The 15,130-nt window shown below is 40.3% G+C and overlaps 1 protein-coding gene across 1 annotated transcript; it reads left to right on the forward strand.

Annotated features, from left to right (window-relative positions):
* Window positions 1–2,592: 2,592 nt before the first annotated feature.
* On the forward strand, window positions 2,593–14,849 carry PLAC9 (placenta associated 9). Its single transcript, XM_038140054.1, has 4 exons — window positions 2,593–2,747; window positions 12,490–12,587; window positions 13,402–13,522; window positions 14,667–14,849. Exons 1-4 carry the CDS (start codon window positions 2,690–2,692, stop codon window positions 14,675–14,677), a joined length of 288 nt encoding a protein of 95 aa, XP_037995982.1. The 5' UTR covers window positions 2,593–2,689; the 3' UTR covers window positions 14,678–14,849.
* Window positions 14,850–15,130: the final 281 nt, after the last annotated feature.

The raw sequence follows: 15,130 nt of genomic DNA on the forward strand, positions 1-15,130 counted from the left end.
TATGTATTGCTTTTGCCAAGCATTTAACTAGTCCAAGAAAGAGATACAGAAAGACTGTACCAAAAACAAACAAAAAAGCACCTCCCAAAATAGACTTAGTCCTTATGTTTGCTCTCCCTTTCACCAAACTGCCTGCTGGCATAAATTCACATCCCTGTTCACTGGTATGCTTTTCTTGGCTGCCAGTATCTTGGGAACATCTCAACAGCTGGATTTTGTGCAAACCTACATTCATATATGATCTCATTGTGTTCTCATATATGGCCATTTTGAAGATGAATGTGCTAAAGAATGCTTTCTCTGATGGCAATCAGTTACTGACTAACTTCTCAGAACACAAATATGTTTGCATCATATTCTTTCTTCTGCTCTCACATGTCTCTTCTGAAAAACCTGCTTTACAATTTAATGGGTATTGCCACATTCCCAGATTTTCTGTACTTTAGTTGCCAGTTGTCTTACCCTGCAGCTTCCTTCTGAGTATTTATAAATTACAAAAGCAATCTGAGGTAATTACCCAAGATGACCAAAAATCTCAGGACAGGTAGTCCTTCTGAAAAGCAGAATCCCACTTGGCAGAAATATTCTTTCTGGCTGCATTTCCTTGCAGTGGAAAAATCTACTCTCTGATTACAGAAACAACCCCTGGAGGATAATACTAGAGAAAACCCACACTATTTTGTTTAGTTCTCCATGGCTATCAGACCAGCACCTCACTGTAGTCAAACATAACACAGTATGCAAAAATATGCAGCAAGTGCCTTAGAGGGACTGAACTGTTCCAGGAGTCTGAGAGCAATTCAGGAGGAACCTCAAGGAAATGTGCTCTTAAAGAGGGTGAGTGGCCTCAGCAAAGGTGGTCTGGAATGGAAATTGCTGTATTTTTTACAGTGTGTTGAAGGGAAAACTGTTTCAATGAATGTTACTGCTTTTTAGTGTGTGGCATAGAGGATGGCAGAGAGCACTTGCAGAAATCCTCCATGAACAGGCTCCCTTTGCAATACAGAGAATGCCTTGGGTGATTCTGCTTAAAAAAGAGACAGAGCCAAAGGACAAACACATTCAGAAAACAGCAGAACAGCAGCCAACTATTCATAAAAATTCTTCTTGTGCTCCCCAGTTCCCTCTCTTTAAATCACAGACAACACACAGATAACTTCTCACTTCAAAAATCACAGCCTACCACATCAGCATCTCCTATTGAAACACAGCGTAAAACTGAGGCTAGACTCATTGTTACCTTTTGCAGCTCCCCTCTCAGGACTTGTTAACAAGAAATTAAGATTTATGTAAGTTTTCAGCAGGCATAATAAAATTTATTCTCAAAACAAGAATTTGTAAGAATTGCTGTACACTATCGTGATTCAAGCCAGAATACCCAGAAAAACACTGCCACTCCAATTTTCATAGCTAATTTAATTTTTTATTTCATAAAAATGTTAATGTATTAAAACTAACCCTGAGGGCTTAATAAATATTGAGGTTGTTCTATGCCTCATCAAAGTTATCAGATAAATTCCAGTCACAGAATCTCTGTTACTGAGACCATTTTGCCTTGCAACTGAGCTTACAACCTAACTTGTTACGGAAGTCACTGAGGATGACTATTCCTCTGAACTCTAAGATAGCATCTCTACAGGATCATTTTCAGATATTCAAAGTACTTGATTTTTTGACTGCTGGGGGGGTGGTAAAGACCAAGGAAATCTGTTCTAGTATGCAGGGGTTTATTTTCAGTGCTTAAAACACTGTCTATTCTGAACAATGGCCTTCAGGATTAAGTAGGATGCCCTCTCATTTTTTCTTGCAGTAGTTTGAAAAAAGATAATTCAAATGAACACGAGGAATAATATCAGGAAGGAAACACCTTAAGTGTTTTAACATCAGCCTAGAGGGGTCAAAGACTGATGCTTATCCAGTCAATACTCAAGAACCTGCAAGACAATGTTGAACCAAGATCCCACTAAAAATCACACACATTGCTACCATGAATACTGCTATTTTTGTGTCTGATGTTACCAAGCCCAACCAATTTCAAACCCTGCCAAACTGAGAAGAGCTCAGATGGCTCCTCAGGAGAGCCTATGATAATGTCCAAACATGAAGCACCACAGACAGTTGTAACCTCCCACAAGACTGCCACACATTGTACTGCCCAAGGAAGATGTTTCTGCGCTCTTCAAAAAGAATATACAATGGTAAAAGCCCTATAAGCTCACGAGATCTAAAGATACTGTGTTTTCCAATGCCCTGTCTGCCCCAGATGAAATTCTGTAGGGAAAGAAACATCCAGCACCCTTCCTCCTCCTTTCTCCCTTCCTCACCTTGCCCTACTGCTATATTTACAGCATCCAAAGATTTTCATTGAATTCCATTGTAATCTGTGTAAATAAATACAAGCATAAAAAAACCCAGTTTTGGGGAGCCTGGGCCACTTCCAGCTTGTCTGAATATCTGGGCTGTGCATGGAGCTGGAAGGGTGTTTTTAAAAGGAGGGAAGCAGAAGAGAACAGCTTAAGAATCTTGGCTCAGGCTGGGCATATTTCCGCCTAACTCTGGCTAAACCTCAGCACGAAGGGCTGGACGAGGAGTCGATAGGAAGCTGGGGAGAGAGGGAGGGAGCGAGGGAGGGAGAGAGGCTGCGGGGCTCTCCAGCACAGCCACGGCAGAGCCCGGGCAGGCTGGAACCATGCTTTTCCTCTGGGCACTGGCATTTGTTCTAGTCCTGCAGGAGCAAGATCCTTTAGGTAAGTGACTCTGAATTTGCAAAGCAGAAACTGTGGCTTAGTCTCAGTATGGTCAAAGCCTTTGCATGGGGTGGGAGGTGGAGGCAAATAATTACTTAATTTCTCTATGGACTTTATGTGAAGGTGACACAGGTATGTGTCAAAATTCTCTGATTTGAGAGGAAAAATTCCATTTTTGCAACTTTAAAGTCTGTCTTGTAGGCACATTGCTTTGATAGATTTGGAGATTTTTTTACTTCTTACAGGAGATAGTATCACTCTACCTTCAGAAATTTAGGACCACATTGAGGTGCTGCAGACACAAATTCTGAATTTCCATAATTACTCTTCTGGCAGCCGTATTAATATCACACTAATCCACTTGGAAATGAGATTGAAGTTCAAGGTGATTAGAGAAAGATTCTCTTTTATTCAAAGCCTTCTTTTTAAATTTCCTGGCAACAGCATCACCATTTTGTTTCTTCTGTTTTGGATTGCTTATTCCTGAGATTTTGAGGTACATAATGAGTTCTCCAAAAGCCTTGGGAGAACAAAGTATAAACAGAAAACATCTGATAAGCCTGCATCTGAATTCTACTTTCATTAACAAGAGATTAGCACTGAATAACCTGTAATCACATTGTAGTGTGACAAAGCTATTCAGTTTGGCTAGTTCAAGGGTTTACAGTCCCTGTGTAACCACAAACCTGGCTTCCCAGCCTGTTTGTACTACATCTTTTCTGCTAGCTGAGGCTCAGATTTATTTTCCCTCTGGTCCTACTTTCTTGACAAGACAATAGTTGTATTTCATGGCAGGTAGTAAGATCCTATTACTTTCAAAACATTTCCTAAAAAACTCTTAGTCCCTTCTGCCCCAAGTTCTAGTCACTCTTCCTTACCCTGACTCCCTCCTACTTAACTGGCTTCGTGATGTTTATCTCAGTGATGAACTAAAATATCAAAGCAACAGCAAGAGCACTCTAACTTGTTTTCACTCCACAAGAATTCACTATCCTTTTCTGAGTTCTGTGAGCTTCACCAAAATAAATGTGAAATAAAAGGAAATAAAAAATAGCTTTGTCTATTACCATAAAAGTAGGGTTTTAACCTAAAATAATTCGCAAACTCAGATAAAATTCAGTTAATTAGAATAGCTCTTCAATAATAACTGCAGAGGAGACTAGCACCCTGTATCATGCCAGGTGGCAGCTACTCAGTCAGCAAACCATGTTTACTGTCTTAATGGTTTTCATCATGCAAAATGAGAAATTTTGTGTCTGTCATGGCCAGGGGAGCACCCTGCCAGACTGAAGGCTTAAAAAAGCCATCCCCACTTTACCTCTGCTACCCTTGAGTTGCAGAACGTGACTTTTGATTCCCTTGCAGATCCCCCCATCCTAACTCCCACGGGTTCTTCTTGAAAAATTATTCCGCCAAACTAGAATTTACATTTTAATTCAGCCATTAATATAAACAATCTCATATTCAAAGAGCTCAGTCACCAAATTATTCAGGAGGAGAGGCTGGCACAGGAGCTCTTCTGGATGCAACCATGTGCTCCTGCCACAGTTTACAGTGCTTTGCTGCCCGTGCCGGGTTAATTTGTGGGGTGCTGCTCACAATGTAGCCTGGGGCACAATACCTGCCCCATTTCAACGTGTTTCCAGGCAAATCGTTCTGAGGGGCGTGGCACCCCAACAGCAAAGATTTTGCTCCATGTTTATGAGTGGCAGAGAGGTGACCTGGAGTTCTTGGGTAAACAAGCACCTGCCCCCGCGACACGGGCCATTAGCAGAGCACACCAAACCCCGAGCGAGCGCCCTACCAGGGACAGCTTCCAGCGGAGGCACTGCGGCTCCACACCGCGGCGTGACTTGCTTTCAAACAGCGCAAGTTTCGTCCGGTTCTACTGGTTAAAGTAAACCAAGTGTATGAATGTTTCTCTTCATTCACCTGACATTCTTTGAATTCTCAAGATCTTTTGAACCCTCTGATATTCACATGCAATATCAAAGCTCTATAAGGAGATCTATAAGCCAGACCATTATCCAGAAAATGAAAAAAAAATCCTTTCAGAACAGCCAGATTCTGCCCCAAATTGGCCGATTGCATTATCACAAAGAAGCATTTTTTTTCCCTAAGAGATTAAAACACTGCATTGTAGAATTAAAGCCACAGTAAAAATTTATGATAGATATCTTATTTTAGGCCTGACTTGGACTCATATTTTTCTACTAACAAATTAATAATGGTTTAACCTATACTCCATGTTATAGGTATTTTCTGTCCTTATAGAAACCCACCAACATTATTGTCTCCAGTGAAAGGATTACAGTCATTGCAGAACCCACCTTTGAGCTCTAACAAGGAAGGAGAAATAAAGTTTGCAACAACAAAGTGTACCCCAAAATAACTGTAGTTTTTAAGACTGTGAGGTATCTGGAGATCAGGGTTCAGTACAGAAGTAAGCATTTTATAAAGAGATTTTATACATCTGTAAAGCCCTATGTTTTCTTATGTTTAGTTAAAAGGAATTTAAATTTTGGGGACATCGTAACCTCCACATGTAAAGCAAAAGTTAGTATCAAACTCCCCCAAAAAATTAGGAATTTAGAAATATAGGACTCCTGTTGTTCACCTGCAGGATGAGGCTTTATTTATAAATACAGCTGATCTGCTCTGGCTGAAGCAGATCTAAGTCCTGGGCCTGAATGTCAGGATCTACTATGTATGTATGTGCGTGCGTGTATCTGCCCTCCTCCTGCTATTCTACTTCTTGAGTTGCTGCAGAATGCATGAACTGTCTGCCAAGAGAAAACAGATCTTCAAGCAAGTTCTTAGATTCATTTAGATTTTAGGGGAAAAACTAAAATCATATTATTTCATTTTACTTCTTTCTACTGCCATGACTTAGACATATGAAAACTACACAATCACAGAGCTGACTAATAAGTCACAGACTCACCTCACCCACTCCCCATGACCATTGTTTCTATTACTAAATACAGACCAAAAGCCATGTCCTCAGACAACTGAGAAATTCTTTATCCCCTGATACCAGTTGGTTATCCTCAAACTGATGGTGGCATCCATTATTTCTGTCCCACATCCTCCATTTTCAAGCCAGCCTTAAGCTAATTCTGCACAACTCGGTCTCTTTATAGATACTAAGACACAACTCCTCTTCTTCCTAAACAGCTTCCCCTTCTCTAAACATGAGTGTGTCCTATACAGCTTCTAGCTATAATCCTCCTAACGAGGAAAATAAATCCATAATAAAGGCAAACTTTTATGGAGCCCAAAGCATCATTGTAGGATACAGCATGAATTAGAGTAACGTACCTGCTAATTACATAGCTTGTGTCTCTTATCAGTCCAATTCCCTGTAGTCATTTTCCATTGCAGAAGCAAGTGCAGGAGGATATTCTCTGGCTGCTTGTTCAGAAGACCAGCATGCTGAAAACACTCTCCAAGCCAATAGCTCCCTCACAGGAACATTTAATTACTATCCTTCTTCCTTTGAATGAAAATACACAAAACTTAAGTGCTTCTTACAATCACAGATATGGTCAAATAGCAGAAAAAGGAAAGTCTTTCAAGTAGCAATTTTGCTTCTGGCACATAGCCATGGCAAGGGCCCAGATTTTTCTCTGCCTTAAAAATAAACCACCCACCGGAAGCATGAACTATCCCTGGTCTTGTGCACTCCCTCTCAGCCTCCTCTGCTGGGTCTGTGAGAGATGGATCTCCTTATGAAATGAGAATTACATGGGTCACAAGAGCAAAAGCTGCCTGTACATGAAGTACTATTACACAGAAACATATGCTATCTAGTCAGGAACAATTGCTATGAGGTCCCAATTCTGGTTTTGCACATTTCACAAGCACAAGTGATGTGTGGGAGCAGAACACACTGTGACACCAAGTCCCATACACAGGTGGATAGGAAACACTGGGCACAGATGTGAGAACTCATGGGCTGGTACCTGACCCACCTTCATTAACAGATTCCCCAACCCATGAGATTCCCCCTTTGCTCCTTCTCTTTCAGGTAAAAAAGAATTAAAACAAGTACAATCTTAACTGATGTAGGATCTGAAATAATATTCATAGCAGCATATTCTACACCTTGATAAAGAGAATATGAACCACGTGTGCAATTTTGGAACTTGACTTTCTGATACGGTTATTCAGCTTCTAAAATTAATTAAAAAATAACTAATTTCATGGAAGAAGCTTATTTCAGGATGTTTCCCTTATCAGAGGATCATAAATCTTGGATACCAGAGAAATCCCTTGGATTTTTTATCATGTTCGAAAATTTTCCAGAACTTGACATTTAGGCAGCAGTTGAAGTATTCAGTGAATGCATAGATTACAGATTAATCCCTAATCAGGCATTAAAAACTTTCTGTTTACCTTCTTGAAATTAAAACAAACAAACAAAACCCCAAAACCACAAAACAAAAACAAACAAAAGCCAAACAAAAAACATCCAAAAACCCCAATCCTCCCACAACTCCTAAATTTCAGATCTTCCTATACTGTCAGTTTACTGTCTAATATACTATGCCTGATAGATCATATTTAGCCTGTATGAAATTTGCCTTGTCGTTCTGCCATAAAAGCTAGAGCCTAGTAAAGGTGTGCGTACATTTAAATATTTACATGTGTATGCATATATTTACATGTCTATGTATATATTTGCATGCAAATATAAGCAAACCCATGCAGTTGTCTCCAGTGTGAAGCATATGGCACTGTGTAAGTTGCTAAGGAATTTTATATATTTATTGCAATTCCTGCAGTCTTCATTGCAATCACTAAAGGTAATAATTCCCTTATCTTTAAGAAAATAGAGACTGAACTCTAAAAAGAGGTAGAACTACCTGGTTAGAACTACCCAGAGGTGTCAAATTCACAGCTAAGCATTAGTGTTTTATGGATTACAGCCAGAAAGATGCTCTATGTCCAGTTAAAGGTATGCTTCTGAGTGGCTAAGAACTTGAAGGGAATCTGTGCCCTAAAAAGTATTTTCAATACAACACTTGCTATCCAAATCAATTATTTTTGATGTCCTAACAATAAAATTTGATATGGCTTGAGTCACATATGACAGCTTAAAATGAATTTGGATATACTGGTGATAATGAAACTGGTAGTGACACAGAAAGTTAATTCAGTACTTCCACAGCCATGGATGCCAATGTAATTAATTATGAGCTGACATTACTGGAAACTAACTTTGATGCCTTGAAGAACAGCCACCAAAATTAAATATGACTCACAGTTTTAGCTTAACATAGTCTATGGTCTGAAAGTACTAGTACTGATAGTTATTAGTATCAGTTCAGGTTCAAAGCAGTTGAATCTTTCCTGAATTCAGCTGGAAGTTATCTTCACCAATCACTTTTGAAAACCATGTGATTTCTTGAGCTAGCATTTCAAAATTACATGCAAATTTCCAAGTGGAAGAAAGATTTTTAGAGAAAAAATAATTTAAGCAAGGATCAGCAAATCCATTGAGAAATCTGTTGCATTCCTCCCAAACTGGATAGTGGATTAATCATTTCAACTTGATCCTTCAGTTCATGACCTTTTCCCTTTGGAACATAAATCATTACTACTGCCATTCCTTTTCTCATCAAAGGCTGTCTGGCCACCTTATGCTCCATGCTTTAGGAATAAAATGATACTACTAAACCTAAGGCAGTGCAAACAAAAACACAGAGCATAGCATGATTTCTTGAAGAGTTAGTCATGTTGTCCTTTATTCCCCTTGCTCTGTCACGTGTTTTCAGGCTTCCTCATTTGCCATCTGGTTCCTGTTTCCATCTCCCATGTCTTCCACTTGGCTTGTGGCCTGCTTTGTTTTATCCCTCCCACCCTACTGAGTGCAAACAAGACCTTGCAGTCAACTTTCAAAACCACACTGATCAGAAAATGAGGCCAAAGAATTTTACAGGTTTTCAGACCAATGGGAAACATTGTGGTCACTCACCTTGACCTTCTCTGTAATGCAGACCGAAGAACCCAACCCAGCAATTTCTAGATCAAGCCTGTAACTTCATTTAGACCAGCAATGTGTCATTAGGAAGGTTACTTTAAAAGACCTACCAGATCTCTGTGGTCACATACTTCAGTTCTGGCAGTCCTAGTAACCACAGAAAATGACAGCAGAGGGGCAGCTGCTCAGGTTTATTCTGATGCTTCCCATTAACAGCTACTTGGATGATCAAAATGAACCATTTAACAGCACCTGGACAGAAAGAACCCTGACAGTCCTAGAAGAGAACTTCATCAGGGAGCACAGGGAAGCAACACCTTGCGGGTTGGGGAATATATCAAATGTACAGGAGGCAGAAGAACCTAACTGAGGGATATTCTTAATCAAAGGCCTATGCTCTTCACCTGTTTAGTGAGGCTGCTTTGATTCTTACTTCATTGCTCTTTCTCTCCCTTGCCATAAAATCAAGTTTTGTTCAGTCAGGCTGACCATAATACATAGATATTACTCTCCATTGTGCTACTTCTTTCAAATTTTAGGCATGTTCTTCTAGTAATCAAATCCTTATTAACAACCAGTTCACCATTTCCCTGCTGGTGTCTGACTGCATCACAGCCCAGGGTGGTTAGAACTACCCAGATTTATGGGCACCATCAATGTAGCACAGAGGACTTAATCAGAGGAAAAAAGGCATGAGTCGTTTTCTCATCTTGAACACGAGAGTTCCGGTTCTTGATGGAAAATAACCAGCCTATATATCAAATAGAATGGATTTCAAGAATTTAACTAAACATCTCGCTTGCAAGAAACATCAGGTGGAAATTTGCAGATGGGACATTAACTGAAAGGTAACGTACTCTCTGCCATATTGAAATGTTGCAAGTGTCTGCATGAAATAATCTATTAAGTTTCAAATGAGATATTTAAGACATTGAAATATGCCTCCTACACACTTGCCTAAGCTGTCAGAAGTTGCAAACACCCACACATTTTAAATATGTAATTTATATGGAATACAAAGAACACTTCACTTTTAAAAGTGGTTAGCTTCAAAACTTACTACCAAAGTTTGTTTCAAAGCACATGCATAGAGACGAGACAAGTATAAATTCCAATTTACATTTAAAAACTTTGGTTCAATAACTTCAGAAAGCAAGTACTGGAAGTATCCTAAGTCATTCGTCTTTGGATTACATAGTTTGCAGCCTTATGCTCTTCACTTCCTTTACATGGTGACTGTAAAGTCACATGGTGACTTCATATCTATGAAGTAGAGATGCTGCTGGAGCAAGGTCAGTGCCAAAGGCAGATTGTGTCCCTTTCTTTTCACCAACTGCAATAGAGAAGGGCAGTACTCCTATGCAACATTCCACGTGCTCTCTATGAGCACACGGAAATTACTGCTTTGGCTGAACTGCCTGACCATAGTGACCCAGGTATGTGTCATATTTACAAGGGACCAGATGCATCCTGTGAAAAGCCCATCCCAGAGATAAAGTTGTGGCTTAAGAGCTAAAGCCAAACAACAGAATAACAATGAGTGTTTTGGGAAGCCAAAGCCTCAAGTCAGGACTCAGAAAAAAGAAGAAATCTACACTGACTGTCCCAGTCAGCAGCAGCTGAAATAGCCTGTACTGGTGTGGTGGTGAAGGGGCAATTGCAACAGCCTGAGCAGCTCTGTTCTGGTGTGAAAGTCACTTACAAGACATGGACATGCAGGTCCTGAGAGGGTTTCTCCTAGCTCAGCCCTCTCACAGCTCCATACTGTGTGGTCTACAATTAGACACGCTTTTGCTTGTACTAACCCTTAGCCTTGCTAACATCAGCTGTCAGGTGCTTCCTGAGGCACTCAGGCTTGGCCTGTTTGTCAAAGTTTTAGGCACTGCACTAATTCTGTGGCTCTGAATGATATCTTACAGCCCTGTCAAACTAGGACTTGGTCCTCCTTCAGTAGGTCCATTAGAGCTGGTAGCGCAGCAATGAGCTGTGAGTGACGGAAAGCTGTCTCCCTCCGTGTCAGGAGAGGAACCCACCACCCCAAGGAACCGGGAGCTACTGAGTCCTGTGTCTCATAGCAACCTCTTTACCTCATTCTCTAGACACAAACAAAGCTGTGCAGTGCTTTGCTAAGCTCACAGTGAGATGCAACAACCTTACACTGGCTGTACACAGTACCTATCACAGTATGTATACATGTGCTTTGAGGAACTGTCAGTCATCCATCATACCTAACCTCCCCACCTACAAACACCTGCCTAGAGAATCAGCCACCACAATTTCAGCATTTCCACACTGTTCCAGTGAAAAAGGACACATAAAGAAGCAAAAATTTTGAGAAACAGCATGGTTCACTTGACCACTATGACAGTAACAAGGCTCATAAATCACCACCACTAGCAGCAAAGAGGGAAAAAAACGGCAACTGCAAAGCAGCTGGTGTTGAAATACCTGCTGTATTTTAGCACTCTTCTGTAAACAGGTAGACGAAGTCTTTGGGATTCTGTCCTAACAGCACCACCTTCTGGTACTGCACTAAAAAAACCCCCCAACCAAATCTCTGCCAAACCGATTTCTAAATCATGCCCAGTAAGTCAGGTCACTTTGTAATTCCTCCTCCTCTCCATCCTCCACCCTCCAATTCCAAGGATGCCATTCCAACTCAGAGTATATCTCTCATCGCCCCCAAACTGCAGTGATCCTTACTGACACATGTTTGCCATCACCTGACATCTACACTCCAGAAATCTTGGCACAGGCTTGAGATGAAGCACTGCAGCAGTTCCAAACCACTGCTCTGGCACACCAGCACTGAAGACAGAATTAGTTATTGCTCTTGTGTGTCTTACTGTTCATTACAACACAAGCTCAGTTTTGTCTTTGTTACAATCAAACAATGACAGAATGAGTTACTGCTGCTTCCTCATTACCATAGCTGCTTCAAGCATCAAACAAGAGCAAAACCTAACTTTACATGCAGGAAGATACATTATCACTTTAGCACAGTTTAAAATATTCCACTACAGTCCTCTGAATTTCAAACACATTTGAAAATTTAAATGTTACTGAATGCTGCACGGAAGTTATGAAAAGCAAATAGGCTCCACTAAAGCATGGACACCAGCAGCTACTGATCTTTCATGGAGCACAGCCAGCAGAATGAAAAGTTCAAAGAGCAAGAGCTCACGAGTACTGAGAGGTAAACACAGATAAGCGACAGAGAAATGTGACTTCGTATACAGCAAAGTCAGCAAATGTGCTCAGCAGAAAAACAATCTTTATTGTTTCCCGTCCCATTGCAAAGTAAGACTGTCTGGGACACCTTTTCTGGCTTAGAGGAATCATTAGCATCCATTTGGAAAGTGGACAAGCTTAGCTAGTCTTCAAAGTTTTACAGCACCAGCTGCTTCTGAAGAAAGTCTATGAGGAACTGTTGTGTAAGGCAGATCTTCCCAACAGTTAGGTTTTACACAGTCACAGCCTATAAACTCACCCTACATGTGTAGGAAAAAAAAGATTATGTAAAACAAACACACATACACAAAACAAATACCCGTGGCAAGAGAAAACACCTTGTTCCAACCAACATGATGTGTGAAGGCAAGTACTGGGTCACAGCTGCAGTTGTTGGAAAAGAAGTTCAATTCCTACATTTGGTTCATCAACAATACTGTGTAGCATGCAAAATACCCCTTCAGAAACCAGAAAGGCAAGGACTGCTATCAACCCTCTGCCAATTAACTGTGTCTCTATTTCCAGCTGCTGCTGATCCTGTCAGTATGGTACCTGGAAGTTTGGAAAGAGGAACCTGGTGTAATGAACATATGCTCCACGAACGCTTAGATACTATTGAAGAGGTAAGAGGGATTGTGCTGGCTCCTGAAACTTACCAGACCTCTGCCCTATCCTTTTGACTGAAGAAAAAGGATGTTTCTAGACAGTGTCCCTTCTTGACTTTATTCTAGTAAAGGCTGGACTACTCTTCTCAGATGGCATAGTTTGTAACTATCCATAAAGCCATTATCACCAGAAATATATCATCTTGATGAATTCCAAAAAACTGATTAACAATTTTTTATATATCAGCCTTTTCTAGAATATTTATAATCTAAACATTCTAATCTGTGCCTTTAATCTAAAAATCTCAGAATCTGTATTTGTAAAGTTTCACATTGACTTATGGGTAGATGTCTTAAGCACTCACAAAATACCTGTTAATTATTCTCAGCTGGATAGCTCCCAAACTTCATGCTGTGGTTCTCAAATGGGAACATTACCTCTCTTCTGCTCTAGTCCCAGGCCCCGTCTTTCCACCCCATCAGCTCCTCTCATCGTCCATGCAGATTCTTCCATTGCATTTAATAAATTCCATTTCTCAGAAACGAGAAAGAATTAAAAACAAACTAATGCAATGCTCCAAAAAGTCAAATTCTTCTTTATACAGGGGTGCTGTAACATAACTCTTGCAAAACCAAGTGCTAATAGGTGATGCCACTAGAGGCCAGCAGAACACAAGAAATGTTTAAACCTGCAATGCGCATTACACATTAAATTAGCTGTTGGCATTATAGGACATGAGGTTTGCATTTCCGCAAACACATCTGCTGCAATTCCTTCCCCTTGACCCTTTGACTACTTCCTTTCTCCATTTGTCTCCCTTGTTTCCATTAGAAGGTAATAAAAACAGTGGAGCACCTAGAATCAGAAGTCAAATCACTCCTCAACATCATCAGTGAGACAACACTGAATATCCCCACCGTTCCAGGAACTCCTCTTATAGACGTTTTTGATGGTCAGTATCTCGTCAGGTATAACCTAAGCTGAAAAAAGGGTTACAAATGTTATTATTAAGTATCCCATATTTTCTCTCTCAAGATATGAACTAATTCAGCTCAGGGTAGCTAAGGCCTCACAACTGGGGGCCTCAGGATCCCAACTGCGGGTCCAGTTAGGAAAACCAGATTTCAACAACCACTAAAGAGAGGGCTGGGAGAAAAGGAAGCAACTCACCTTAGAACATCAGGACAGACTAAGTTATCTCAAGGTTCCCTTCCAGATTTAAGATCCTGTGATTCTTTAGCTTCGTGTGTGACAAAATAAGGCACGGCATCAAAATTTTACAAAATTGGAGGTATTGCCATTTTGATATCCTAAATCCATCTTTGACCTGTAGGCCCCTCACACAAAACATGCTCCTGGATAAACGTTTTTGGAATAAATTAAACCACAACAGAAATTAGTTGGATGAGACCACTTATTCTACTTCACTTTCTTATAATGCTCTATGCTCTTCATCCTCTGCCTAAATATCAACAGTGCATTTAACAAGGTGAGACATTTTTGGTGGAAAATAAACCACTTATGGACAGATATAAGCATCCACAGAAATGTTTATGAAGTCAGTTTTGTCAGTGCTGGGCTGTTTGTTCATTTAAGGTAGCTACAGTGCACTTCCATGATGGAAGTGGGCTTGAAGCAGACAGAAGTGGAGTTTATGCTTGTTTTTGGTTCTTGCAGTTGGCTGTATGGATCTGGTAACCATGACTGATACTGTCCTCACCCACTTTGTTATCCATTGAAGTTTATGGTTTTCTGTGAGGGGCAGTTAACAGGTTAACAACTAAGTTACTCCCCTACAATGGAAGGGGCTATTCCAGTAAAGTGAAAAGTATTTCAGTAAAGCATTGCAGTGAATTTAAAACAGAAATCAGCACATTTGCAGCCAATCTATAGCAAGTACTACTCAGATGGATCTTGCAACAACTGCCAAACTGCTTGAGAATTACAGATTGGACCTTCCTTCTATGATTTCGTGAATCAAAGTGACAATTCCCCATTTCAGAGAAGCAAAATTGATGTTTTAAAAGAGATTTATCCACAAAGATTGATCCTGATCTCATAACCAAAAATAATCACATCAACTCTTCTCTATACAGATACCAGCTGAGCACTGTGAAGACAGAAGACAGCTGAATGTAACCGTGTGGTTGTCATAAACAGTTGCACTTCTGATCATTTAATAAACTTGTGTTTCCAGAATTCATGCAGGGTGAACAATCCTCAGCTGTAGTTTGTCTTCTGTGTTTCTGTGCTTTGTAATAAAAAGGTACAGTTTTAAACTTTGCATTCTAAATCTTTCAGGAGCCCTATTTTATCAAAACTGCTTTTCAAATACAGAACTGTCAGTAAGAAAACAAGATCAGGTGGTGTTAAGGACTAAAGCACAGCTAACAAATTTCCCCTAATTCAAAAGCTTCCTCTTGCAAAGAAGTCAACTCTTGCTATTGGTTTCAGCCAACAAAGACAGACTTCCAGCTGCAAATTCCTCTCAAGACATGCTCAGACTGTCTGAGAGAAATAAGTGTATGGTCTGCCTTTGGACACAGGACACTCTGCTGCC

The sequence above is a fragment of the Motacilla alba genome, chromosome 6 (assembly GCF_015832195.1).
Source record: "Motacilla alba alba isolate MOTALB_02 chromosome 6, Motacilla_alba_V1.0_pri, whole genome shotgun sequence".
NCBI lineage: Eukaryota > Metazoa > Chordata > Aves > Passeriformes > Motacillidae > Motacilla > Motacilla alba.

What these genes read in the sequence shown, in the direction of transcription:
- PLAC9 (XM_038140054.1), top strand. Translation starts at nt 2,690, where the DNA reads ATGCTTTTCCTCTGGGCACTGGCATTTGTTCTAGTCCTGCAGGAGCAA. An exon ending in GCAGGAGCAAGATCCTTTAG is followed by an intron (nt 2,748 to 12,489) that starts GTAAGTGACTCT and finishes CTCTATTTCCAG; the next exon opens with CTGCTGCTGATCCTGTCAGT. An exon ending in GCTTAGATACTATTGAAGAG is followed by an intron (nt 12,588 to 13,401) that starts GTAAGAGGGATT and finishes TGTTTCCATTAG; the next exon opens with AAGGTAATAAAAACAGTGGA.